This window comes from Hemicordylus capensis, chromosome 1 (genome assembly GCF_027244095.1).
Source record: "Hemicordylus capensis ecotype Gifberg chromosome 1, rHemCap1.1.pri, whole genome shotgun sequence".
In the NCBI taxonomy this organism is placed as follows: Eukaryota; Metazoa; Chordata; class Lepidosauria; order Squamata; family Cordylidae; genus Hemicordylus; species Hemicordylus capensis.
Window position 1 is genome coordinate 110,645,538 of NC_069657.1, and position 27,929 is coordinate 110,673,466.

General features: G+C 44.4%; 1 protein-coding gene and 1 long non-coding RNA gene across 5 annotated transcripts; one reads left to right on the forward strand and one right to left on the reverse strand.

Annotated features, from left to right (window-relative positions):
* LOC128340922 (uncharacterized) lies at positions 1 to 5,584 on the reverse strand. Its single transcript, XR_008314090.1, has 2 exons — positions 5,197 to 5,584; positions 1 to 203 (listed from the first exon to the last, which is right to left on the reverse strand). It is a non-coding gene; the product is annotated as an uncharacterized LOC128340922 (long non-coding RNA).
* RCN1 (reticulocalbin 1) lies at positions 5,520 to 27,686 on the forward strand. Of its 4 annotated transcripts, none has more exons than XM_053286788.1 (7): positions 5,520 to 5,742; positions 5,849 to 6,114; positions 12,301 to 12,494; positions 15,656 to 15,834; positions 17,747 to 17,807; positions 20,375 to 20,574; positions 24,474 to 27,686. In XM_053286788.1, exons 1-7 carry the CDS (start codon positions 5,722 to 5,724, stop codon positions 24,579 to 24,581), a joined length of 1,029 nt encoding a protein of 342 aa, XP_053142763.1. In that variant the 5' UTR covers positions 5,520 to 5,721; the 3' UTR covers positions 24,582 to 27,686. The 4 variants fall into 4 exon arrangements, with proteins under 4 accessions (XP_053142763.1, XP_053142765.1, XP_053142764.1 ...); XM_053286789.1 differs by having other exon boundaries at positions 5,588 to 5,660; XM_053286790.1 differs by lacking the exon at positions 5,849 to 6,114 and having other exon boundaries at positions 5,582 to 5,660.
* The last annotated feature ends 243 nt before the right edge of the window (positions 27,687 to 27,929 follow it).

A 27,929-nucleotide genomic window follows, 5' to 3' on the forward strand; every position in this document is an offset into this window, starting at 1 on the left:
TTTCAGAAGATTATGAGTGTTTAATGTGCACCAAGTAACATATTTCACAATAAAGTAAATCTTGAATACTAATAGACATTGTTTCCTTTGCTTTTCTGATCCAGGATCTTGTCTGTGTTGTTGAAAACAATACAGTGATTTCATTGCCGAATTTGCCTTTGTGCAACCTCTCTTTTCGTTGCTGAATTCTCCACTTGGCCTTCCTGTATATGTAAACATAGCCACATTTCAGAACAAAAGAGCCTTCTGCCAATATGCTTTCAGTTTGGATTTGTTAGTACTGAAGCTTTTCAAAGGCTGTACAGCAATATTTTAAATAGTCACTTCATAAAATTCTATCTATCAAATTTATTAATGAACAATGGAGATAATTCCCCCCATATTTTCTAAGACTGGCTGAAACTGAGAGACAAGTGCCTTGCCAGTTCAAAAAAGTCATAACAGCAACATTTTTCCAATTTTGAACATGAGAAACTAATAAGAAATCCGAACATTTTAATTTCTCAGAGATCTGTTGGCGTATCCTGGAAGCAGGGGATGGTTTATCTTTGGTGTAAAATAATTAAAATGTAATAAGCAAAAGATACCATTCCTTGTTAGAAGCTATCTTTCAGATGGAATTGCTCCCATTTCTTTAACACACCAGAGGCAAAATGAACACATTCTATAGCTTATCAATCATTTGAAATATTTTAGTTTAAAAAGACACTGCAGGCCAGTTTGGATGATACATCTAACCGGCCCCTCCGAATCACTTAGAGAGAGGAGAGTAAGTACATACATGTCTTCCCCACCAGCCTTCCTCTTCCATCATCACATAATTGTGTTGAGGAACTTCCAAATCACCCTTCACTGTCATAATGACCCTTCACCTTGTCATTAAAATTGTATTTAATAAAAGTGAAATTTACGTGAAATTTTGAGGAAGGGTTGTTTAGACATTCTGCCCCCACCCCATGCGATTATGAAGTGGCAGTACAGTTCACTGGGTGGGGATAGGTGTGCTCATGCTCCTCTCCAACTGATTCAGTCAGACGTATCATCTAAACTGGCTTGTTGAGACTGACTTCAACAACTGAGCACTGCCATCGTGTTCCCGTGTTTAGAATGAGCCAGTCAAAGTTAAGGATTTGCAGGTCTTCTGATTTCAAGCATGTTCCATTATTCACAATGGAAACCAATGGGATTTATCTTGGGCTAGATGGTGGCCTTTGGGCCAGTTCAGATAATATGTTCAAACAGGCCCCACTCACTCATGATAAGAAACATGAATGTGCATATCCCACTCCCTCTCCTAGCACACCATCCCACACACTCATAATCGTGTGTGTGTGTGTGGGGGGTCATACCTCCTCTTTCAAGAGGGGTGGGTGGGACAAATGTATTCACATCTCTCATGATGTATGGGAAGGACTGGTTTGGATGAATTGTTGGAACCAGCTCATGGTATTGTTTTGTGACTTCCCTTTGCGCTGGAAGGTTCGAGGGCAAGCTTTGACAGGGTTAGTTCTCTTCTGAATGAAAGAGGAACTGGAAACGAGACCAATGTAAAAGATTGTTTATTTACAAATGTACCTTTTACTGAGTCAGACCCCTGGTATATCTAGCAGAGGATTGTCTACACTGACTGGCAGCAGCTCTCCAGGAAGTTTTTCACACCTGGCTTTTAGTTCGCATCTCCTCCGGAATGGAGGTGTGCATTCACATATCAGCCAAATTTATCCCAAAGTCCCTGCAAGCTATCAGGGAGCACTTCACACACAATTTGGGTTTTTCATTGCACGATCTCTCCAAACTGGGGGAGTGGGCGACAAAATGGCAAATGCGGTTCAATGTTAGCAAGTGTAAAGTGATGCACATTGGGACAAAAAACCCCAACTTCAAGTATATGCTGATGGGATCCGAGCTGTCGGTGACGGACCAGGAGAGGGATCTTGGGGTTGTGGTGGACAGTTCGTTGAAAGTGTCGACTCAATGTGCAGCAGCTGTGAAAAAGGCCAATTCCATGCTAGGGATCATTAGGAAGGGGATTGAAAATAAAACGGCTAACATTATAATGCCCTTATACAAAACTATGGTGCGACCACACTTGGAGTACTGCATACAATTCTGGTCACCACATCTTAAAAAGGACATTGTTGAACTGGAGAAGGTACAGAAGAGGGCAACCAAGATGATCAGGGGCCTAGAGCACCTTTCTTATGAGGCAAGACTACAACACCTGGGGCTTTTTAGTTTAGAAAAAAGACGACTGTGGGGAGACATGATAGAGGTCTATAAAATCATGCATGGCGTGGAGAAAGTGGAGAGAGAGAGATTCTTTTCCCTCTCACACAACACTAGAACCAGGGGTCACTCCATGAAATTGATTGCCAGGAGGTCTAGGACCAACAAACGGAAGTACTTTTTCACACAAGCGTGATCCACTTGTGGAACTCTCTGCCACAGGATGTGGTGACAGCCAACAACCTGGATGGCTTTAAGAGGGGTTTGGATGACTTCATGGAGAAGAGATCTATCAATGGCTACTAGTCGGAGGGATTTGGGCCACCACCAGCCTCAAGGGCAGGGTGCCTCTGAGTACCAGTTACAGGTGAGTAATGGCACGCCCTCAACTCCTGTCTGTGGCTTCCAGCGGCATCTGGTGGGCCACTGTGTGAAACAGGATGCTGGACTAGATGGGCCTTGGGCCTGATCCAGCAGGGCTGTTCTTATGTTAGAGTGTAGCCAGATTTATATCTGGGGTAAAAAAAATCCACTTTTTGCATTGGTTTTTTTGGGCAGCTTCGAATTCACAGTAAAGTCTCCTGTCTGTGAAAGCTCCAAGGTTTCAGACAGGGGTCTTTCCTAGTCCCACCTGGATATGCCAGGGACCTGGGACCTTCTGCCTGCAGAAGAGATGCTTATCCACTGTGTGACGTCCCCGTTCCCAAGTTGAGGATGCTGAGCAGGTCGCAAGCAAGCATGAATACATATATGCAGGCAATGCTAGTCCTAAAGCTAACACTAGTCCTGTATACCAAGATCCTAAATGCTGCTTTTAACAGTTATAAACCTCTTCGCAACCTCAGTGCTCAACATTCTCTGTCCTCTCTTTGGCTCTCCCAATACCCAGCTTTCCATTCAAACTAAGAAAACCAGTTTGGTTTCCCACACATTACAAGTAGGTATAGATTCAGACTCATTCCAAAACAGGTTTTAGGGGAAGATTAGCCTAATTATACTAGGGTTGCTAGGTTTTTTGAACCTGAAGGTTCACCTTTTGTACCTTTACATTTGCCATTAACTCAGGAGACAAAGGAATAGCACTTTCTCTAGCCCATCCCATCTGCTACTTTTCTCTCTCCTTTCTGCTGCCAGGAAAAGCAAACAGGAGGTATGCTGCACAGCAAACAGAAGGGTCTGGAAGAAAGGCCTGAGTGTGATGGGTAACAAAACAAGACAAGAGAAGCCACCACTGCCTCAGCTCTTCAAGCAGCTGCAGATGTACTGCAGCCTAGCAACCACAGGTAGACTATAAACCAGTGATCGTCACTATTTTTCAAGCAGGGGCCACTTTGGCAAAAAACTTTTAATGTGAGAGCCACATTCTCTGAGTCATCTAGGAGAGATCATATTACACCTGTGTTGAAAGAACTACACTAGCTGCCGATATGTTTCCGAGCAAAATACGAGGTGCTAGTTATTACCTATAAAGCCCGAAACAACTTGGGCCCTGGGTATTTAAGAGATTGTCTTCTTCACCATGAGCCCCACCGCCTGTTAAGATCATCTGGAGAGGTTCGTCTGCAGTTGCTGCCAACTTGTTTGGCTGCTACTCAGGGACGAGTCTTCTCCGTTGCTGCCCCTGGACTTTGGAATGCGCTCCCTGTTGAAATAAGAGTCTCCCCATCTCTGGTAACTTTTTAAAAGGCACTGAAGAAACTCAGGCTTTTAACTAGATTTATGGTTTTAAATTTTTAATGTTGGTTTTAAATGATTTTAATGTTTAAATGATTTTAATTGTTTAATTTAGTTTTTATTTTAATTGTTAATTGATTTTAATTGTTTTTGTTTTTATGTAAACCGCCTTGAGCCATTTTTGGAAGGGTGGTATATAAATTAAATCAAATCAATCAATCAGTCAATCAATAATGAACTTTCCACTGTGCTGGCCTCTGTACAGTACTGCGTTTTTCTCGGTGCTGAGAGGGCCCTTTAAGCGAGACGGAGCCCTCTCTTAAGAGCTCTAGGAGGAAAGCACTGAGAAGGGCTACACTTCCCAGCTCTCTGAGTGTGCCTTCCAGTATGGTGCAGGGGCTCAAGAGGCCTCCATTTCCCTTAAAGAAGCACACACACCCCAGCACGGCACAGTAATGGCCATTCCTGCACAGGAATGGTCACCTCTGCATGGTGCCAGGGGAAATGGGCAATTCAGCTTTGGCTGAAGCTTCACACAGGCCCAATAAACAATCAGTCAGGGAACTGCACATAGGGGACTACCACTGGCACCCACGGTTTTACAATGAAGGACACTGCTTAAATGACAGTGAAGGAAACTCCTATTGATTGCTGGAAACGTTGTGGTCTCAAAAGAGCAAGCTGCCACTTCACTTGTCATAAGAGAATTATGACAAGGCTGTGCTGCATAGGGCACTGTGCAGGGGTGTAGCTATAATTGAGCGGATGGGTTCAAGGGACCTGGGCCCCCCAGCTCCACCCCTCCCTATTTTCTTCATTACCTCTCTCACTCCGAGGGGCCCCCAGGGAGAGGGGCAAAACACGGCCCCCTTCCCCCTATCTACACCCCTGGCACTGTTTGCGATCTTGGGATTCCCAGCAGCAGGGAAGAGCCACCTTTCGGTTTCATTTTAACCCAAGATGGGCCATGAAAGGGTCTGTGGGGCCTGCAGTGTTATCGGCCATTCAAAGTGTCCTCAGCTCAGGAGTCCTCTGTTGTTGTATCTCCACGGATTCGTGGGAGAGGGTTGGGTGTGGGGATTTATGGTAAGTGGTTCGAGAACGGAAGCCTAACAAGAGTTATGGACATTTGGTTGGGACTGTAGGGATGCAAATGGTTTTAACATATATTTGAAATATTTTAAAAGTGTTCTACGTTTTAATGAGGGTTGGGGACAGCGTGGAGTAAGTGGAGGGATCTAAACCTTTAAAAAAAAAAAAATCTTGTCCTGTGGCCCGATTATTCAATGGACTTACTTCCAAGCAAGCAGGCAGAGGACTAAGATGCATATATCTCTCGAACTTTCCCTTCAGGCAAAGCAACGGCAGATGGTCCACCGCACACAGGCGTTGGGAAGTTTCCCTGGGAACTTTTCCACATCACAGCCCGTCCCCAGCTCTGTTTTGCTGCTGGCTCGTAGAGGGAAACCCGAACCGCCCTGTAAACGTGGCGATCCGGCAGCCCCTTCTCGTCTCCTCCCACCGCGAGAAAGCTGCCTTCGCCCAATCGCAAGAGTTATAGCATTGGCTGGGCACAGGACAGCAATTGTTTGCAACCGCACTCCTGATTGGTTCGACCGGGGGGATTCCTGTCCTAGCCCAAATTAGGCCATTCATGTGCATTCCTAAAGCGAAACTTTCCCAGCCGGTATTGGGCAATGGGGCTTGGAGTTGGGGGGAGGAGGAGTTCTGTCCCACGTTGACTCTTTTATGGAGGCGAGGTAAGAGGGAACCGAATTCTGCTGTGCTGTTGTGTCCGGTGCTGGGAGTTCCGGCGAAGGCATGTGCATGTTTTCGGTAAAGGTAAAGGCGCAGCGTGAATTGAGTTGACTTGATCCTTGCTTACATGCTAGAAAGTTTCGGCTTCTTTATGCAACCTGGACGTTGCTCTGCTCTCCCCTTGTGGCAGCTCGCGCTTTGCTCGGACCAGAGAATGGACCTGAAAGAAACTCTTCGGTACACCATGGTGGGAGTGATGCTGATGCTGTGCATCAGGGGGTCCCTCGGCGTTCCCACTTTCAGGAAGGAGAGGGGTGTTCATCCCGACCCTGAGCTCAGCAACCAGCAGCACGAAGATAACCAGAGCTTCCAGTACGACCACGAGGCCTTCCTGGGCAAAGAAGAAGCCAAAACATTCGATCAGCTCACCCCAGAAGAAAGCAAAGAAAAACTGGGGTAAGACTCGCCGGCTTCTAAAGCCACTTAGAGTGGGAGGGGAAGAGCTTCCTTCCTCCTCATGAAGGTTCCCGTCTCCACTTCTAAAAGGGGATCAATTGCTCTGAAAGGCCCTGATTTTATGCCGGCTGAGTTAAACCACTCTTTAGACAAGTTTTCACTGCAGACAGAAGCGCCCCTGACATTCAGTGAGGCTTTAAGTTAACATTTCCCAGCCTGGGAGTTTGTCATCAGAGCTGCTCTGCAGGGAGGGGAACAGTGGGAGGAATATAGTCCCCATCATTTGCTGATAACGTGGCAGAGGGGAGGTCTCATTCATAGCTGCTTAGGATGGAGAAGCTGGTTTGTGAGAATGGAGAAAGGTGTAACATGAATTTCTCTCTCTCCTCCTTGTGTATTTGATTACAATCTAGTGCCAGCTCTTTTATGTGAGGATCTGGAAACAGAACCAAGTGACTATCTGGAAACAGAACCAAGTGACTGCTGGCTTTTATGTTTGCTTCAAAAAACAGAGAGGCGGGGGCGGGGGGGGGAGTTTGGGTCTTGCAACTGTTGTTCCTTTGTCCCAGTAGCCATTGATGAAATCTGCAATCTATTTTGTACCTGGCACAATCAGATCTAATTAAACCTGCATAACACCTCCATCTTGACTGTGATGAAGTGCAAGCTGTGAGGTTTTTCCATCAGCCAGGCGTCTTCTGCCCTTTTTATTGTTTTGCTTAATGACCTGACCCAAGACCTTGGGGCACCTGAGCTAAAGCACCAAGTAAAGGTAAAGTTGTGCTGTTAAGTCAGTCTCGACTCCTGGCGACCACAGAGCCATGTGGTAGAATACAGGAGGGGTTTACCATTGCCTGCTCCCAAGCAGTGTGAGATGATGCATCTTCTTATATCGCTGCTGCCTGATATAGGTGTTTCTGGGAAACATACCAGCTGGGATTCGAACCAGCAACCTCTTGCTCCCTAGGCAAGTTACTTCCCCTCTGTGCCATTAGGTGCTATAAAGCACCAAATGCCACCCCACATCCCTGCCCACTGCTGCCTCACCCTCCACCTCCTTGCTACCCTTCTCTCTTTCCCCCCCGCCTGACTCAACAACAGCACCCCATGAGCCATAATGAGCCCCTGGTGGCGCAGTGGTAAAACTGCCACCCTGTAACCAGAAGGTTACAAGTTCGATCCTGACCAGGGGCTCAAGGTTGACTCAGCCTTCCATCCTTCCGAGGTCGGTAAAATGAGTACCCAGAATGTTGGGGGCAATATGCTAAAATCATTGTAAACCGCTTAGAGAGCTCCGGCTATAGAGCGGTATATAAATGTAAGTGCTATTGCTATAACATCCTCTTGCTTTTCAGATGAACTGGGTGAAGCAGCTCATTGCATGTTGCTGCTGAGGCAGGCGGTAGTTGCTGCCACCAGGGGGAAAAGAGAATTGGAGGAGGAAATGTAGAGGAAGGGAGAAGCGTAGAGCATCTCCAAGAAGATACTGTGGAGCACTCCTTTTCCCTCCACACTTCCTCTTCCACTCTGGCCTTTTTAAAAAAGTGCCATTGTGTGGGAGGAGAACAGAGCAATTTGCTGTGTGCTATGGTGGCTGAAGAGGAGGGTGGTGAAGAAGAAGATGGTGACTGGTGAGGTGGTGGACAGTGGGGGCAGTCACCTCTACCCCCTCATAATTTGCTGATTATTTGCATAATCCACCTGAGGAAAAGTCCTGGAGAATTCAAAAGATTGATCACTTCTTTGCATCTTAAAGGTTAAATGTGCAAATCAAGTCAATTTTGACTCCTGGCACCCACAGAGCCCTGTGGTTGTCTGTGGTAGAATACAGGAGGGGGTTACCATTGCCTCCTCCCGCGCAATATGAGATGATGCCTTTCAGCATCTTCCTATATCGCTGCTGCCCGACATAGCAGCAGCGGGGATTCAAACCGGCAACCTTCTGCTTGTTAGTCAAGCATTTCCCCGCTGCGCCACTTAAGGTGACTACTTTGCATGTTAGCTGGTCCTAATAAAGGTGTTAGTCTACCATGGCTTTGGATAATGAAATTAGGAGATGGCTAATAAGAGAGAGATTATTATGAATGGCATCAGATTTCAGAGCCCTGTTAAGGCCTCCTGCTCCCTCATATGACTCCACCCTTCTCTCCTGTTGCCCCTTATGCATAGGACTCCCAGAATGCCTCTGTGGTGCCACCTCTCAGAACTGGATTGGACAATACCAGCCAGTCCAGCCTACCACATGATTAGGGATGTGAGGGCACATGTTTAACCCTCCCTTCAGTGCACCATCCAGTGTGTGAGGGAGCAGTTAGTCCAAATACTACATTAAACCACCATCTCATGTGGATTATGTGAAATGAAATGGTATGCTGGGAGGGGCAGGGGAACATGGATGTGCGCGCTCACACCCCTCATCATGTGGGTGACAAGTAAACTAGATTGTCTGAACTGGCCCTCTTTCTTCATTCAAATCCCTTCCCAAAATCTTACCTTTCCCTTGAAATCTTTGGCACAACCACTTATTTCTCAAACTTCCCATACTGTACTGTAACTAAGCCCAGGGGCATAGCTATAATTGAGCGGATGGATTCAAAGAACCCAGCCCCCACCACTCCTGAGGGCCCCCCAGCTCCACCCCTCCCTATTTTCTTCATTATCTCCTTCACTCTGAGGGGCCGTGGGGGAGGGAGTGAACATTGCCCCCCTCTCCCCTAGCTACACCCCTGATTAAGCCTAAGTATGTGTGGCTAAATTAATTGCATATTCTTTCCCTATTAGCCTTTCCTCCATTTCCCCCATTCCTCTGCTGTCTCTTCTGTGTCAAATCATAAATTGGATGCTCCTTGAGTCAGGGACTTGACCACCTGTACTCTTTAAGGTGCCATGCAGTTTGGTGTTGCTATATAAATAACTAGTAGATGAGACCCGTTGTTGCTGAAGGCAGAGTCATTTTGCACAGAATACATTTACAGGGAAGTTCAATAAATTAAATATATGTAATAGGGCTTTTTTTTTTTACTATGATTGCAAAAGGGAAGTAAAAGAACAGTTTGAAATTTGTAGGATTTCAACTTCAAACATTATTCGTTTGAACTAATTTGGCAGAGGCACATGCTAACTTGGCAAAGTTAGTAACTGCTAACTTGGCAAAGAGGCACCTTTTGACGTGGTGATTCTCTTTATTTAGCAGGGGGAGAGTAATTGGCCCTATCCACCCTCAGCACAGTACCTCCAGTGACTGTTGCTGGTGTCTATCTTATGTTTCTTTTTAGATTGTGAGCCCTTTGGGGACAGAGGTCCATCTTATTTATTTGTTATTTCTCTGTGTAAACTGCCCTGAGCCATTTTTTGAAGCGTGGTATAGAAATCGAATAAATAATAAATAATATTGAATAATTAACATTTATGGTAAATGTGAATTGTAGTAAATTTGAATCTGATAAAGATCTTCTGCTTCTCTTGGGCATGGTTTTGTTTGTGAATTATTGATCTGATTTAAAATTGGTTTGCATTAAAAATCTGTTGAGAACAATAATAGTTAAAGTATGGTTATATTAATGTCTGCTACAAAAATACAATTTAAAAAAAACAAACATTCACTGAGCATATTCTAGTATTAAAAGTAGTGCATTCATATAATTTTAGTGGCAGGATTGTGTATGTAAAATTGGCTGCCTGTGGGTCATCGGGAAGTATGACTTTATTTTGCACAAACAAATTCTTCAAAATATATAATCGATGATAAATATAATAACATAGATACTATACAGTGGGAAGCATGCTATTACAGTGTGAGGCCAAAAGACTTATCTATGCAAAAGGCAGATGTGCAAGTCAAATTCAGTGAAAAGAATAAAAAATGCCCTCAGATAGACAAACAAGACATTAAAAATGGTAATGCTTAGAAACCAGAGGAGGATGTTTTTCATCTATCTGGGCATTTACTGATGGACTTGAAAGTTGTCAAGCTTTAGTGGAAAAATTTGAAAGGGAGACTCCAGCATGAAGCTGCTGAGCTAGAATTCATATGCAGATTTAAAATTATCTGCCAGCCTGAATAGAGACTAGAGGTGGGTGGCACAGGACAGAAAGCAATTGTTCCTCTTTTGGTGTTTATGTGGAGTATTGATTCATCCTGCTTTGCCAATTCATTATCAGTTGGGAGTGGGTCGATTGGATCATTTAGGCTTTTGGCTGGATCCCATTTGCACTTGCTCTCTGCTTAGTCGTGGGACACTCCTCTTTCCAACATTACTTGGCCTTCTGGCCTGACTTTGTAATAACAGGCCCCTTCTTCTTCTCTTTAAACCTTTGTGGACAAATATATATCTGCCAACTGAGGGTAACACTTCATGCAAATGACAAAGTGGGCTCTGACACACAAAAGCTTGTCACAATAAATGTGTTAGTCTTTAAAGTGCCATAGGACTCTTTGCTTTTCTGTGACTGATGTGTGCAGAATACAGATGTCTCTCTTAAGAAGAGCTCTCTTGGTCTGTAACTGGGATACAGAAAGTGGAATTCTATAGAATGTGTTCAATCAACTGACTATTGGATAATAAAAAGATTGATTGTGTATCATGTAAGCTTTTCATTGCATTGTACTGTTCACAGTTGATAACTGCTATATCTGTTCTGAATCTGTACATGTTTAAAATTCTGTACACCAGCTTATTTCCAAAAATTTCAAAACACATAACTGAAATATAAACAGTGTCCTTATGGTGGGGAAAATATAACTGTACTTTCTGTAAGCACTGAAAATCAGAGTTTTCACAGAACAATAGAATAAAATTGAAAGGGACTTTAGAGGTCTTCCCATCCAACCCCCTTCTCAGTGCAGGAAATGGCTACAGCATTCCTGACAGATGGCCATCCAGCCTCTATGAAAACCTCTAGAGAGGGAGAGTCCACCACTGCATGAGGCAGACAGTTTCACTGTCAAGCAGTTCTTACACTGAGGCCCATTGGACATGTGCAGTGGCCTCCAAAATGGCCAGCGCCACGGGGTGAGGCCCGGATCGGGCCAAAGACTGCCTGAACCAGATGATTTGGCACACAGTGGAGGCCGGTGGGGGGAGAAGGAACTTCTGGAGACACACAGCTAAATCTAAGCCCCCAGATTGCATGGCGGTGAGTGTAGTTTTTTTTAACTACATTAAAAAAAACCCCTCACAAAACGCCTCCAGACCGAAGCGAACTGGAGGGGATTCAGGTGGTGTCCAAACCAAACATACCCAGTCCGGTTCGAGTCCAATCTGGACATGAAGCGAACTGGGTTACTCAGTTTTGTGCACACCTCTAGCCTTCAGTAGTGATTTCTCATCACTTGACCTTCTGCACTTTACAGCCTCAGTGTGACTCGATGGCAAACCTAACTTCCAACTCCAGTTTTATGCCAGTTCCAACCTACAAAACCTTTTCCTTCTTGGTGGAAAGAAAAGAGAGAAGAGAAACCCTTGTAGCAGGACTCTAACAATAAAGTAACAAGAAAAACTAAGAGGAGGTAGGAAAACTAGAGAAGACTGAAACACTTTAACGCGGACTGCAGTTTATAGTGAGTGTTATTTTACTGCATTAAGCAGAGAACGAGAATTTTCAGATTACATTTCTGTACAAGACATTCTTACCTCATTTTGAGGTTTTCTTTCCCCTGACTGTGGGCAAATGCTATATTTTCCAGCATGGTCTGAGGAAACACAATTCCACATGGTCAATCAACACACATGCCTATCCCATCAACAGAGCTCATGACAGAGACTAGTAGGAGCTATTCTATTATGACTCAGAATAAGATATTGGTGAGATTGGTTCATTCCCTCTTTGCTCCTGCCCTTTGGTGCCTGTGAAACAGTAGATGGATTTTCCAAATGCATGTCACAAAAGACACTTAGGTGTGGTAGGATGTTCTTGGAGGGTAAACATCTATGGAAAAGCTTCTTGGTGTAAGCAGCCATTGCTAAGTCCTGCTGTTTTCCCCAGGTTCAGGTCTTCTGGTCAATGTACATTATGTCATCTTCAGAAATGGGTCAGACTGGGTACCATTAGGAAGCAGTGTCACTCGCAAGTATAATAGTATGAAACATGACAAACCTATAAAAGCTGTTTAGATGGATATTCTAGAAAATGCTTAAGTAATTCTTACAAGGATTCTAATAATCAGCACTTTCCCCCTTACTGCAGGCTAATTGTTGATCGCATCGATGATGACAAAGATGGCCTTGTCACAACAGAGGAACTGAAAAACTGGATTAAACGCGTGCAGAAACGCTACATCTTTGAAAATGTAGCTAAGGTCTGGAGGGATTATGACCTCAACAAAGACAATAAAATTTCCTGGGAAGAATACAAACAGGCTACATATGGTTATTACCTAGGTGAGAAAAGTCCATAAGGAAATGCACTTGAATGAACACAGCTCAATGACCTTGTATATATAGCAATTCCTATGTGGTATCTAGCTCCTGTAACCTTTCTCTTTGCTCTGAGCAACACTATTGGTGCCCTGCTGTCTTACACAGGAATACCGGAAGTTGCTTTATACTGAGTCAGACCATTTGTCCATCTAGCTCAGTATTTCCTACGCCGACTGACAGCAGCTCTCCAAAGTTTCAGGCAGGACTCTCCCAGCCCTACCTGGAGATGCCAGGGAGTGAATCTAGGGCCTTCTGCATGCAAGCATGCAGATGCTCTTCCACCGAGTATGGCCCCATCTCCTAAGAGGAATATCTTACAGTGCTCACATGCAGTCTCCCATCCAAATGTAAACCAAGGCAAACCTTGCTTAACAAAGGAGACAGTCCATGTGTGCCAACCACAAAGACCAGCTTTCCTCCTCAATACTCCATAATACCAGCAAGGGGGAAGGGGGGGGAAACCCCCAGTCAGCCCATATGGTCTCTGAGTCAGCAGTCCAGTTCCTTCACTGACTGCAACCTGCTGGCTCATGCAGGTTTGCTTCATTCAAGAAGTGGTCAAAACTCTGCTCTCTCCTCCCTTCCTCCCTCCCTCCTTCCTTGCCCAGCCATTCACAACATGGTTCTCCAGTTCTGCCTCCGTTTTCCATCCCCCACCCTGATCATTCTCATCCTCTATTAGTAAAGTGCATATAGTGGTTGGAGCCAATGGTGCACCTAGGTAACTTTGGAGCCTGGACCTTAAGGCCTTTGGAGGCCCCCCTCCCCTGAAAATTAAGCATCATCATGCTTGGCCAGGTGACCACACCACCCAGGACAGACTAGAGAGGATTTGGGGGGGCCCAGGGGCTGTGGAGGCCCTGGACTTCGACCCCGAAGTCCAGTAGTAAGAGCACCTCTGGGTGGAGCCTGTAGGCATTTGAAGCAAATGCAAATATCACATCTCCCACACATGTCACCATTCACCCAGGGAAATCACGCCCTTGTCCTTTTCACACTCTATGAAAATGTGGTCCACATGATGTGCAGCATTATGCCTCCATACCCCATACAAGCAGTTGTGCAATCAGTGCTACTGCAATTTCCTCCATTTGCAACAATGAGGGAAACTGCAGCAGGCTGTTTGTGCAACTGCTGCTTCAGAGCAAGTTCAGGAGCTTTCCCAGACAGTAGGCTTTACTGTGGGTTTTCTGCGAGGCTTTACTGCCAAGTTCGACATTGCCCAAATTGCCCCCCAGAACCTACGCAAAAAGATATAAATCAGGCTGCACTCTTAATGCCCGATGGAAACCCCAGATTGTGTGTGAAGTGCACCCTGATAGCTTGCAGGGACTTCAGGGTAAATTTGGCTGATATGTGAATGCACACCTCCATTCCGGAGGAGATGCGAACTAAAAGCTGGTTATGAAAAAACGTCCAGGGCTACTTAGGAGCGGGGCCCAGTGTGTTTCTAGAAGGACCCAAAAATCAAGTGGCAATGGATGTAAAACATACTTCTCTCTTTCCCCTGGATAACTCTTTAAGCAACAAATAAGAGAGAGAAATATGTTTTTTGTCTCTTCTGTTTCCATTAAAGCTTGGATGGCTTTAAGCAGGGCTTAGACAAATTCATGGAGGACAGGTCTATCTGTGGCTGCTAGTTTTGATGGCTATAGCCTACCTCCAGGCTCAGAAGCAGGATGCCTCTGAATACCAGTTGTAGGGGAGCAGCAGCAGGAGAGGGGGCACGCCTTCATCCTTTTGCCTGTGGGCTTCCCAGAGACATCTGGTGGGCCACAGTGGGAAACAGAATGCTGGACTAGGTGGGTCTTGGAGCTGATCCAGCAGGGCTGTTTCAATGTTCTTGTTTCTTATGGTAGAAACATGTGTTGAATTTTCTGTAATCAGTCTGTAAATATGAAAGTGTCACTGAAAATGTTTCTGTTTGGTTGAAAAAGCCATGGATGTATCCATTACATTTAAAGGCCACTTAGCGATACTATTCCTGATTGTAAGTAGAAAAGAATGGGATGTGTCATTCCCACCACTAGCTCAGTAATCATAGAAACATTTGCCTGAATTCAGGTTTCATTGGTTAGGTGAAATTTCAGGTTGCTTCCTTCATCCATTACATTTTCCTTACACTGAGATAAACTCCAGGAAGGGAACGCTTCTAAGCTGGCATAAGTAGAATGTAATGAGTGTTTCTTTTTGCATGTGTACGTGACTGGGCTAAGCCACCTAATGGCGCAGTGGGGAAATGACTTGATTATCAAGCCAGAGGTTGCCGGTTTGAATCCCCGCTGGTATGTTTCCCAGACTTAGGGAAAAACCTATATCAGGCAGCAGCGATATAAGAAGATGCTGAAAGGCATCATCTCATACCCGCCACTAGAGATGGCAATGGTAAACCCCTCCTGTATTCTACCAAAGACAACCACAGGGCTCTGTGGTCGCCAGGAGTCGAAACCGACTCAACAGCACACTTTACCTTTATGTGACTGGGAGGTCACATTTATACCATACCTCCCATGCGAGTGTACATTTCATCTACATGGAGCTTATTTCCACATAGGAAATGCAACATATGAAGGGATTCTTAGTAGGAATGTGCACGGAACTGGTGGGGGCCTGTTCAAAGGTGGGGAAGATACCTTTTAAGGGAGGGGGAGGGTGCTCGTACTCCTCCTGCCGCATTTCCCCCACCGGCACTGCACTTTCAAATGGTCCAATGGGGTGGCAGCGTACCTCCCTGCTGCCCTGTCCCCTCATCGAACTGGAAGTGGCCAGAAGTACCACGCACACACTTAAATGGTCTTTAAGGCTCTCCTGAAGGCCTCCAAGGAAAATAATCCTCTTCTATCCATGGGGAGCGACCACTGAGAAGGCCCGATCCCAGGTCGCCAACTGATGGTACCCGAAGATGGACTTCTCCTGATGATCTTAATGAGTGGTGGGGATCTTGTAGAGAAAGGCACTCCCTCGGGTAACCCAGACCTAAGCCATTCAGGGCTTTAAAGGTAATAGCCAGCACTTCCTACTTTGCCTGGAAACATATTGGCATATTTGTACTATCACTCAGGGCTTTGTTATACCTGCTGCTTCTATTTGTCTCACAGTCTGATTGTTCTGGTTTTTGCTAGAAAATGCATCAGAATTTCAAGATGCAACGGAACGCAACAGTTTTAAAAAAATGCTGCCCAGGGATGAAAGAAGATTCAAAAGAGCTGACTTGGATGGTGATTCAGAAGCCACTCGTGAAGAGTTCACAGCTTTCCTGCACCCAGAGGAGTTTGAGCATATGAAAGACATTGTTGTTTTAGTAAGCAACAGTAAATCCAATCTCATTCTTTTGGGTTTCTGTATACTAAAGGGATTTGAAAGCTAGTTTCCTTATCTTTCAGGGCAAGGTTTCCCACACAAGAGTAACTGGCCATTTCAACAGGAAGGAAAGCTGTTCAACAGGAAGGAATCTAGTTTTGGTTATTTAAAAGTGACCTGTTTGGTGACCTGCCTAATCTGTTGATCAATACCATGTGAATTGGTACAGAGCTTGGCAGCAAAGTGATAGATGCATTCATATATATGGATTAGCTTTGTCCTGAATGTTGTCTTCTTTGCATGCTCTGTTGGGCACTCTTGTTGGACAGGCAACCTGATTTTATCCTACTACTTTAGCTAGTGAGAAAAGGTGTGTGCAATTGCAGCTAAATTGTAAGCCAGGGGTATTGGAACTATGCACTTTTGTGTCACTTGCCTCTGGTAACCTCCTTCAGCCTCCTTGGTGTGACATTTTATAGGCAAAAATTGATTCAGCACTACAGGCAGGTCCACTCTGACTGCTCGCAAGTGAGGTCAAAGGAGCCATCTATGGCCCCATTTCCTTCTTCACTACCACATTACTGAGTTCCCAAAGCACCTTATGTGTCACAGCTGCATCACACAGCGCCTTCCTTAGCGGTAGGAACTATCTACCTTTGTCATCCAGAAGACTTTAAGAACAGAATGGTCTTATTCATGTTGGCTCATATACAGCACAGCAAAGCATGGGCAGTTCATCACTGCCCACTGCTGCATGTGCCTAAAACACCATTTGCACTGTTGCGGCACAGGGCAGTTCTTCTGTGACTTAAAATTGTGCAGTTGCCATTGTGCGACCCTACTACTATTGAAAATAACGGAGGTAGTAACATTGTGCAAGTGCGATTCCTTGATTTTAAGTTGCCGCAGAACAGAACTGTCTAACAGTGCATGTGGTGTTTTAGGCAACATTGCGGATAGTACTGGACAGCATTTTGCTACGCTGTATCAGTATTTCTTTTTTTAATTTATTAGCTATTTATTTTGCTATTCCATGTTGAGAAATCCTTTTTTTAAAAAAATCATAATATGTATATATTCGTGTGGTATCTTTCTATAGACAAGTGCTACCTGAATCCTTTTATATGCATGTAGATAGTGAACCTCCTAATCTTAAGTATATTGCACATGTTTATTTTCGTTTGCTATCCACCCCCCCCACACACACACTAAGTGCAGTTTGATTTTATGAATTTCGGGGGGGCGGGTTATAACCAACACATTCAGATGTGCTGTGCAAGCGTAGTGCTTTTGTGCTAGCACAAGGACCTAGTGCAAAGAAAGGAACATCTGTTCCAGATTAGTTTTTGCACTAGCAGAAGGTGGTTGCACAAGTTGCACAGTGCCTTACAAAATGCCTTACGCAACCTTGTATATGTCCCGGAGAAAGTCTTCCACTCGCGACTGTGCAGCATTTCAGAATCCTGAAAATCCATCCCATTCTGCAAACCTCCAAGTATGCACCACTTCTTTTGCTGCAGTAGCACAACTTCTCTCATTGCATTAGTGCAGGGCTGTACAACTTCGGCCCTCCAGCTGTTTTTGGACTACAACTCCCATCATTCCCGGCCACAGTGGCCTGTAGTCAGGGATGGAAGTTTTATTTTATTTAACTCATTTCCTCCCAAAACCTACATCTCTGGGCAGTTGTAGTCTAACAGCTGGAGGGCCGAATTGTGCAGCCCTGCACCAGTGGAACACTAGTCTGGATGTTAAATAATTATTGATATTTATTTTGAGGTATGTATTATTTTTTTTTAAATCAGTTTCCTTGATTTAAAGTGACAGTGCAAATTGCAAAGGGCTTCATAATTAACTTTATAATGAATCAGCAGATACGTACCTTTAGTAACAATAGCTCTTTATTGTTACAGGAAACACTAGAGGACATAGATAAAAATGAAGATGGATTTGTGGATCAGGATGAATACATTGGTAAGTCAATATTGATTATAAAAGCTGTTTTATTAGGACCCCTGTTTGGACAAAGCTGGGATAGGCAAACTTGATGGAAAGGGCAAGAAGGCGTAATCTTACTCCCTACCCCATGGACCTTCTACTTGGAGAAAATATAACTACCTGTAGTAATCTGACAAATCTGAGGTCTGTTAAATAATAAAAAGTATGCCTGTGTGTGTGGGTGGGGGTGGGGGTGGGGATAATAGAATTTAGGCTTTCTTGGGGTTGTCTGTCTTTCATTCCTATAAAACTAAAAACCACAAAATGGGAGCAGTGTGGTGTTTTGACTAGAACAGGAGTTTCCAACCTTGAGGTGTTCTGATGTTGTTCGACTACAGTTCTCATCCTCTCCAGCCACAATGGCTAGCAACATGGAGCACAATTGGTGGTCCAACATGTAGCACAACAGGTTCTCTTATTTTGAAGGGTGGGGGGAAATGCATGTCTTTGGAGAAATGGTTGTGTCAACCGCACAGACTAAAAAAAGAAAAGAATATTTTAGAAGCCTAAGAAAAGTGCTCCCACTGCTCTCCTGGCATTCTTCCATTCCTGAGGCACCATGGGCATTTGCTACAGAGTGCTTAGTATTAAGAAGTTATAAAGAGAATTAATTGAGATGTCTTCTCTTACACAAAGGCTTTTAAAAACAGCTGCCTTTAAAAGCCATCCAGTTTCCTGCAGCTGATTTTTGTTTCTTTAAGTTTCCTTGTGTCTTGTATTCCCACTCCCACTCTTGTTCGTTTGATGCTGATGTTATCCACACAGACACTTGCTGGCAGAGACACGATGAAATGTTGCTCTGGGTCCTTTTCCCTCCCATACTTCTGAATCTAGCATAAAAGATTGTGATTGCATCTTAAGAGGGGATTTTGAAAGAGCTGTGACTCTCTTGTCTTCTACAGCCTTAGAAGAAACCTACTGGGTGAGAGGCATTTAGGGCCAAAGTTCTCCTTTACTAGTGTACTTTATGTTTTACAAAACATGTTTCTCCATCAGACAGGAGAAACAACAAAGAACACAGAACCTTATCCAAAGAGTTATCATAGTGAATGCAACTTTAGTAGTCTCAACCAAATAGAGTAGCCGATAACATATGGAAAGAGATTTGTGAATAGGAACTCTTTTTTTGTATCTGAGAAGCATAGTCACACTTTCATAAGGCATACAGATGAAATGTAGCCTGGTTCAAACACTTAATCTGGGTGGTGATAGTCAGTGGGCATGTGTCTCTTTCCTCCACCGTGCAGATAACCTAATGTATGATGCAGGTGCTCCACTCCTTACATGTGGTTGCCCGCTTCACATTGATCTTCTTGCAGCAAAAGAAGAAAAAAAATGGGAGGGAAGATTATGTGAATCAGGCTTTCATGCATGCCGGCCTCTGTGTGGAGTGCCTGTATCGCATTGCTTTAGGTGTGCGGAGGATGAAAGTGGCATGCTGCTCCAGCATGCAAAGAGTGCTGGGTAAGTGTCCAGACCATGTCCATGTCTCCTTGTCATTTTTAGTGAACTGCAGCAGTGAAAGGGCTGTATAATACTGCCAGGGGCCAGCGGGATATGCTTGATGCAGATCTAAATGAATTCCAGATGTGCCAAACATTGTCACCTTCTACATCCGTTTGGTTACTCCCATGGTGTGATTTACCAGGCCAGGGGTATTTATCTGGCTCTTAGTGAGATACAAAATTGCATCTCTCTCTAATATACTATATATAGAGAGGAGTTGTATCTTCAACCACGACACACTGAGAATTACCTATATTATATTATAATTATAGGCTTTGCCTCTTTCCTATTATTGTTCAGCCCACTTGTGCTTTGGAGGGAGATGATATTGTAGATCAGAACAGCAAATCTAGCTAGCAGGGATGAAACTGGTTTATAGAATTTGTGTGAGTTCTTTTAGTTTATGCAGTGGCATTGTTTCTATGGGCGAAACACTTGAAACCTTTCGAGTTTGTTCCGTTGAAACAGCCGGGGGTTGGCTGCTGTTTCTACGACACGCTTCACCTATCTACATTTCGTTTCTAGCTCAAAACAGAACACAAAATTCATTTTGTGCACATCCCTAGTGCCTTGGGTAGTAGCTTCTTCTCCTATTTATCTTCAGGAAGCGTACTGTTGCCCTTGTTGCTTTCTTCTTTTGGATGATAATACCAGTCACCACCATCCCATATTGACTAACACCAGATTGATACTGTGAGAAACTTCATTGTAAGACCAGATCCTGGTTTGATACCCTGGTTTTCTACATATTAAAATGAAACAGGAAATGGGAGTTTGTTGCAAACCTCATAGAAGCTGCTAATTTCTTCCCTTTGTGATCAAAGGAGGGGGAAGTGTGGAGCATGTGAGTCTAAGGCTCACATCACAGCAAACCATGGCTTACTGTTATATCTGAATGTGATTTGAGATACCTTTTGTCCCAAGCGTTGTCTGAGTCTGCTCTGCAATACCCTCTGTTCTGTTTATTGTGATTGGTGTTTTCTAATGTTTTGCAAACGAAACATGGTTTTGAAATATGCCACTGTTTCCTGTCCCAGCCGATATGTTTGCACATGAAGATGGTGGTCCAGAACCTGATTGGGTGATAACTGAACGTGAGCAGTTCTCAGATTTCCGAGACCTAAATAAAGATGGAAAGATGGATAAAGAAGAGATTCGTCACTGGATTCTCCCACAAGACTATGATCATGCACAAGCTGAAGCCAGGCACTTAGTCTATGAATCAGATGTAGACAAGGTATTCAGTTCTCTCGCAAAGTTCATACATGTTGTTTATATATGTAATTGGCTCAGGGTTTTTTTAACATATCACCCTGCTAAGAGCAAAACTTAATGATTTTAATGACTTCCTCTCTTAGAAGATTCTGATTGATATAAAAATGGCAATATTAATGACATTAACTAATCATTTAGAAAACACACAGAAGGAGCCTATGGTGGGTGTTACCATAAAACTAAACTTACATGCATAGATAACAAATGGACTGCAGTCTAGACAGAGGCAAGACAATTAGGGTACCCTAGAGCAGCAACAGACTCAGAGGCAAGGCCTTTGAAAACAAAAAGACATGCTGACATATTGCACAACATTACTTCTGCATTACATCATAATGTTCTTGCAGTTGCACTAGAGTGCAGTTGCACTACATGCAAGAATCGTGCAAACTCAGTTCCATCAGTTGTGCAAATGTATGTGTGCAGTTCTTGCATTTAGCGCAACTGTGCTCTTGAGCAACTGCATGAATGTTATGTTGCAACACGCACACAATGTTGCTTAGTATGTCAGCCACAGAATTTATCTTGGAAGCTGCAGAGGCACTGTGTGAAATTGATTTGGAAACCTTGGTACAATTGCCGTTGTGTGTGGAATGGCAACCACTCCCAGGATGAGATAAGGAAGGGGACAGAGTGCAGTAGTGAAGGCTCTAATAGCCTGGTGATTGGTAGGCACTGGAATGAGGGTGGAAAGAGGGGAGAGATCCCAGAGAAAGAGAGAAAAGAGGTAATAAAGAGCAGCTTTACTTCCTGTCCTCATCTTGCCATTTTGTGGGCAATGCCAAAAGGGGTGACTCCCACTGGGGGAGACTGAGCTGCAGAGGTTCTGTCAAATCAACAAGCAAGAAAGACAGCAGAGTGCCAGTCTGGCACTGTGCACCAAGAGCCATGGCACTCTATGTGCGCACAGCTAGCCCAGAGATCACTGGCAGGCAGGCACAGAGATTAGCTCACAGTAGGCACACACAAGCAAACACTCAGTGGGTTTCACTAGGGATATGCCCAAATAGTTTCAGCATCCCATTAGCGAGGCGCTGAAACTATTTGGGCGGCTGTATCTGAACGTTTCAGCTGGGGACAAGAGGGAGCTTTAAGAAGGACGCACACAGGTCCTCCTTACCTGCTACTCCACCGCCCCGCAGCTATTCTGGTTGTGGCACTTTCCTTCCCAAAAGGCAGCACACAGTGGCAGCATGCACATGGTTGTTGCTGTGAAGCAGCCGCATGTGGCCTTTTGGGAAGGACAGCACCGCGACCGGAACAGGAGTGGGCCAGCAGAGGAGCAGGTAAAAGACCTGTGCCTCATTCTTAAAGCTACAGGCCTTCCCCCGCCCCACAGCTGCTGTGGGGCAGGGGGAATCAAAACGATTCCTATACATCCCTAGATTTCACTCTGAAGTCCAGAGGGTTCTCGGGCTAGTTGTGGGTAGCAAAGCCCCAGGAGAAACCTGAACATTTAAATTTGGTAGCTTGGAATGTTAGAATATCAGGTGTGAAGGTGAGATGGGATGGGGCCAGAAGGAAACATTCAGCACAGAGAGGGCCCAAGGACTCTTACTTCCAGGAATGTCTGGGGCAGTCTTGTGCAGTTCTTCCCACAGCAAGCCCACACAAGGACCACTCTTAGTTCAAATGGGCCTGGATTCCACAGTCCAGTGTTCCAAGGACCTCCATAGCCAAGGGCCAGCTAGAGGTGGAAGGGTTTGAGCATACCATGGGTGCTTGGCCAGGTAGGCTTCTTGGTAGTAGAAGGCAGTTTGTGCCACCAATCTCCCATGACAACAGACTTCACTCTGGGATTCAAGAGCAGAAGGTTTTTATGAGGATAAAAACCTCATAAAAGATCAGTTGCCATAGTTCATCTTCTGGAAACATCCTGAGCCAGTGCCATGTAGTGGTTAGACTGCCAGACTAGGAGGCGATTCTTACGATCGCCCAAAAGCGGGCAAAGGGAGCCTAGCCCGCTTTGGGGCAATCGTGTGCTGCAATGGGAGCCACATGGCTCCCGGCAGCTAACCGCCCCAAATACCCCTCCCCTAAGATGAGGTTAATGGAACGAGCGCTCTGTTAGCCTCCTCTTTTTGCTCGTGTGTTGCCGCAGCACTGGAGGCAGCCTCCCGGGCTCGGGGGTCTCTCCAGAATGCCCCACGCACTCATGTGGGGCATACTGGAACTTCCGGGGGCCGCACAACCCCCGAGCCCGCAGCCCCAATCGTCTCCGTGATGGAGCTGGCAGTCGTGTGGGCGGCCACTCAGGGCTGCCGGCTTGATTGTCTGTGCAGAGAGCGGGCTAAGTCCGCTCTCCCTGCAAACCCCCTTCTGGTGAATCTCACTGATCGTGAGATTCACCTCTAGGATTATGGAGAGCTAGGTTCAAATCCCCACTCCATCATAAGCTGGCTGGGTAACCTTTGGCTAGTCACTCTCTCAACCTAACCTGCCTCACAATCTGCCCTGCTGCCCTGAGATCCTTGGAGGAAGGGTGGAGGAAAATGCATACAGTTAGCTACCCATGTCCTGGAGTGGGTAAGCTACATCATGCGCAGCACTTCATCGATGTGCTGCTGTGCAATTTCCAAGGCAGCCCTGATGGGGTAGCACTGGAGCCGCTGCACAGTGACTTTAAAGCACTTCTGGGCTTCATAGCACTCTTTTCCGTTGGAGACAATGGACAGATATGAAGGTCTGAGGGGCAATTGCGGGGGCGGGGTTGGGTTTGGAAAATTGATCCCCCCACATTTTCCCCAAGGCCAAAGATGGAAAAATTGGACACTTTTGAAAAACTGAAAAAACCCCTCTTACAAAGTATTTTCTCTCTTACAATGATGCATAAAATGCTTTAGAAAACATGCCTTTAAGATAGCGTTATCACTTCATACCCATTGCTCCTTCAAAATGCTGTTTAACAACTTTGTAATATGAAGATGTTTTATGTGTGACAATGGAAAATGTTAGATAATTGCACTTCTAATCCTGTATAATATAGACTACAATTCTAAATCACAATTCTAGTCTTGTATAATATAGAGTCATCTCAAATCCCAGATGTATTTCAGCCTTTGCCCCTCACAAGATGGGCTGTCATCATTACTAGAGGAACTCACAGACCTAGTCTGTTCCTAGGCCTTCTTTGCTTCTGAATTTTTGCCTGTTTTCCTCTGGCCTCCCTTCCTCTTTGAGCTAGAAAGTGGTGGATATACTATTCTCCTGATGTGAGTCATGTTTATCTTGGGAACATTCTCTCCCCTCTGAGAACTGAGACACCATGTTTCAGGTGTTTCCCACAGGGAAACAAGCAGCCTATTGCCCTATGTGCTTGTGTGGTCAGTCAAAGACAGTCAAAGGGGGAAGATGCTGCAAGAGTAGCAAAGCCTCAGTGAGTAGGAAAGCCTCAGGAGAAACCTGAACATTTAAATTTGGTAGCATGGAATATTTCCCTCAGCCCCAACTCATCTCACCTTGACACCTGATCCATAGAAGAAAGTACATAAATTGCATTTTATAGGTCAACCTCTAGCACTACATATATTTATAATTATTGTTTAGCATATGTGTGGCATTTTATTTTAAAAATAAATTTTATTTTATTTTTTTAAAGGAAAATCTTATGTGCTAATTAAGCTATACATAGTTCAGTGTGTGTCTTTAAAACAGTAAAGTAATTTTAAATATGATACCACATTAAGTATTGCATATATTTCCATTTCCTCTCCCAATTTTCCATTTTCTTCTGGGGAAAAAATAATAGCCCCCCCATTTCAAAATTTCCAGAGATTTGACACCTCTAACAGCTCCAAAGCCCTCTAATAGAGGCTTGTTATTTTATTACTCTTATAAAGGCTTTACATTTTCCCCTTTTAGGATCAAATGTTAACCAAGGAAGAGATTCTAGACAATTGGAACATGTTTGTTGGAAGCCAAGCTACAAATTATGGAGAAGACCTCACAAAAAACCACGATGAGCTATGATGTTCTTTGGAAAGCAAATGCATCAGAGACTTGGATCTGTTATTCTGTACAACATGGCCAAAGTAATAGTGGTTATTTTGGCAGACTGGTTTTGCACCAATATATTTTTTAACAAAGTAATTCTGCTAGCACCATAGTTACCAGTTGTTTTAATTGCACATTTTTATAGATTTCATTGTAATTTGGGTAATGCATTTTCCAAATTATAGCTTTTGGTACACTTTAACCTCAGTATTAAATATGTTCACTTTGAATTTTCACTGAAGTAGGAAAGCATAGTAAGTAAAGGACACAAACCTCAAATGGTGTCTTTGTTGTTGAGCTGTACCACTCACACTGCAGGTAGGGAGTTCAGTGTTTGAATGCTCTTTTATGTCAATAAACTTCCTGATACAGTCAAAGCTAGTGTCTAGAATTTTCTCCTTGACATGCTGGTTTTTGTGCACAGGAAATTTTTCACGTGGGAAAGCGTTCAAGCATTTGATCCCCCTATGGAGTCTGAAGTGGTACAGCCCAGCAACAGAAACTTCGCAAGGGACAATTGGCCGTAGCAACCCTTTATTCCAAGTAGATGTGCTTAAGATTGCAGTATTTCCAGGGAACCAGAAACACAGCAGGAGGCACCCAGTGCTGCACTTGTCACCTGATAGATGATCAGCACCAATTACTCTGACAGTAGTTGGGAAGGGGACATCTCCTAACACTGTGCCCTCCAAAAAGATGATCAGTGCACAGATAACTCTTGTTGGATTGGGGTTTAGATTTCTTTCTTTCTTTCTTTCTTTCTTTCTTTCTTTCTTTCTTTCTTTCTTTCTTTCTTTCTTTCTTTCTTTCTTTCTGTGGCCATGTTCTCACAATCATGGGGAGTGTGGTAAAGAGTTGACCGCAATCACCGAGCCCTGTAACTGATTCTAATTAAATGCTGTTTGACCTCAGTGGTTTGACCAGATTTGCCTGGAAATTCCGGGTTCTCACATCACGCTCTACAGGAATTTTCAGGACTTGGCAATTGCGCTTAACTTGTTAACCACATGCCTTGTACTTGTGAGAACACAGCCAATATAGCAAAGATAAATCCAGCAATTTTTTAAAAAAATCATATTTCACCCAAATTGTGTTAATAACTGATATACTGCACAAAGTTCCATGTATATTGTAATATAATCTGCATGTAGCTGCACAAGTGTTCTCTTGTACAAATGCAAAAATTGCTTAAACACCATTGCTTGATAGTACAGCCTGTTGCTTTAACATATCTGTGATAGTACAGCCATTATTTCCAATGGCCATACTATTACGCAACTCCATTTGTGCAATTTTCTCATTTGCACAAAGGTATGCTTATGCAACTATGTGCGTGTTACATTACAATGCACATGCAACTATGCTCAGCTGCCATCTAAGGCATAATAGCATGTGTTCCACATTGCTACAAACAGAAAAAGTGTTTTATCTTTCAGAATCTATGGGCTGTTTCTTCCATTCTCCCTCCATCCCAAATGGAGTTAGTGGTGTTGAATGATATGATCTGCCCTTGGGAAGAAGAGAGGAATCTGTAGCAAACTTCTGAACACTCACTGTTATGTACAGGTTGAGTCAGGGGCGGAGCCACCATTTTCAAAAATCCCGGGCTGCTGCGCTCAGGAGCTACGCCTCACACCCCAGCCACACCCCTTGTGCCTGGTGTCAGATGCAGGGTGTGTGGTTTTGCTTGCAAACGGGGCTGCACACCCTGCTTGTAAGCAAAATCTGGCCAGCGCCGCCTTTGCAGGAATAGCCGCTTTAAGCCAGGGAGAGCCGCTTCCGGCTGCACTGCGAATGTGGCGCTGGCTGGATTTTGCTCACAAATGGAGCTCACAGTCCTGTTTCTGAGCAAAACCATGCCCCCTGAATCTGATGTCAGACGCCGATGTCTGATGTCAGACACAGAGGGTTTGGCTAGGGGAGCCGCTGGTGGCGGACTGAACTGGGGCTGCCTCTGGCCTCCCTATGCCACTGCGTTGAGTAAAGTGCAGACAGCTGTCTTTCTCCATTAAGGGCCAGTTTACACTGCAGGCCAAACACAAACTCCACATGTACAGAGGTAAGTAGGTGATACATGCTTCCATCTGATGCCTGCACTCCTTCCCTTTCAGGAAAGGGTTGGAAAGATTGCTAGAACTGAACAAATTCTATATATGGATGCCCAGTGTATACACTACAATCATAAAAAGGGTAGAGATGCTCTTTCACTCCACTGGACATACAGGATTGCTGCTCAGCTTACCCTGTGATTTGGCCCACTGGTGAGCCTCATGCTGAAGATATTAGCAAGTTTCCTCTCACTGAACAGTCACAATTCAGAAGTCCACTCAAGCAGAGGCTTCCATTGTGAGCTATAGCAGATTCTCTGAATTCACAGCAATTCCTTCCATCCCTGACAATGGTAAAGTCTCACTTGTGGATTGCCACTAATGCCCCTAATTAAGAGGACACAGCGTGCTCTAATATGCACACACACCCTGTGTGAGTGGAATTTCTCATTCACTTCGATGTTGGTAGCTTCCTTGCACATGTGGAGCTTAACTCTCCATTCCAGGGAATGGAGAAGCCTTGTGAGTAGAGGGAGTCTTTGAATATCTTGGAGTTCCTGCCTTGCTAAAAGACATAGCCCTACATAAGAACCAAGACACATCATATGAGCATGTTTTTGTTTGAAGAGCCATCCGGTGCTCAGCTGCTATTTTCCACACTTTCCCTATGTTTGGTAAAGTGACGTACTTCATTTTCATAATGTGGTGTTTTGCTGAAGTCTTTATACTGCGTGCATAGTGTAAAGGAAAACACATCTCATTTCCAATCTAGGCCTGTTACTGGGATTAAAGAGCCTTTGCACTCTCTTGTATCTCAGGAGAGTCTGTATGTGGCACAGCATGCTGCTCATTGTTAAGTGTATACCTATAAAGATATGCATTGCCACTTTAAGGAGATTTTCTGCTATCAGCTAATATAAGCTTTTGTAATTTGCTGCATTTCATAATGACTATAAGCAGTGACATAGACATCTCTGCATGTTTGCCTGTACTGACTTGAAAGTGTAAACAATAAACAAGTACATTTCGGGGAGTGAGGTTTAAAATAGTAATTAAGAAGCAGCTGAGAGAAAATATGGTGAATCCCAGGTTTTGGGGGTTCTTTTTTTAAAGCTGATACGGCCCCCTTGTAAGAAACAAAGGTCTGCCTCTGAAAAAGGCAGGGCCATGTCATGATCTGCCCACCCCTGCACAATGCAGTATAACTTATGTGTCCTGACATCATTTTTCTGACTTTTCCCCATATCCTGTCAGCAGACAGTGATGTGAAGCCGGG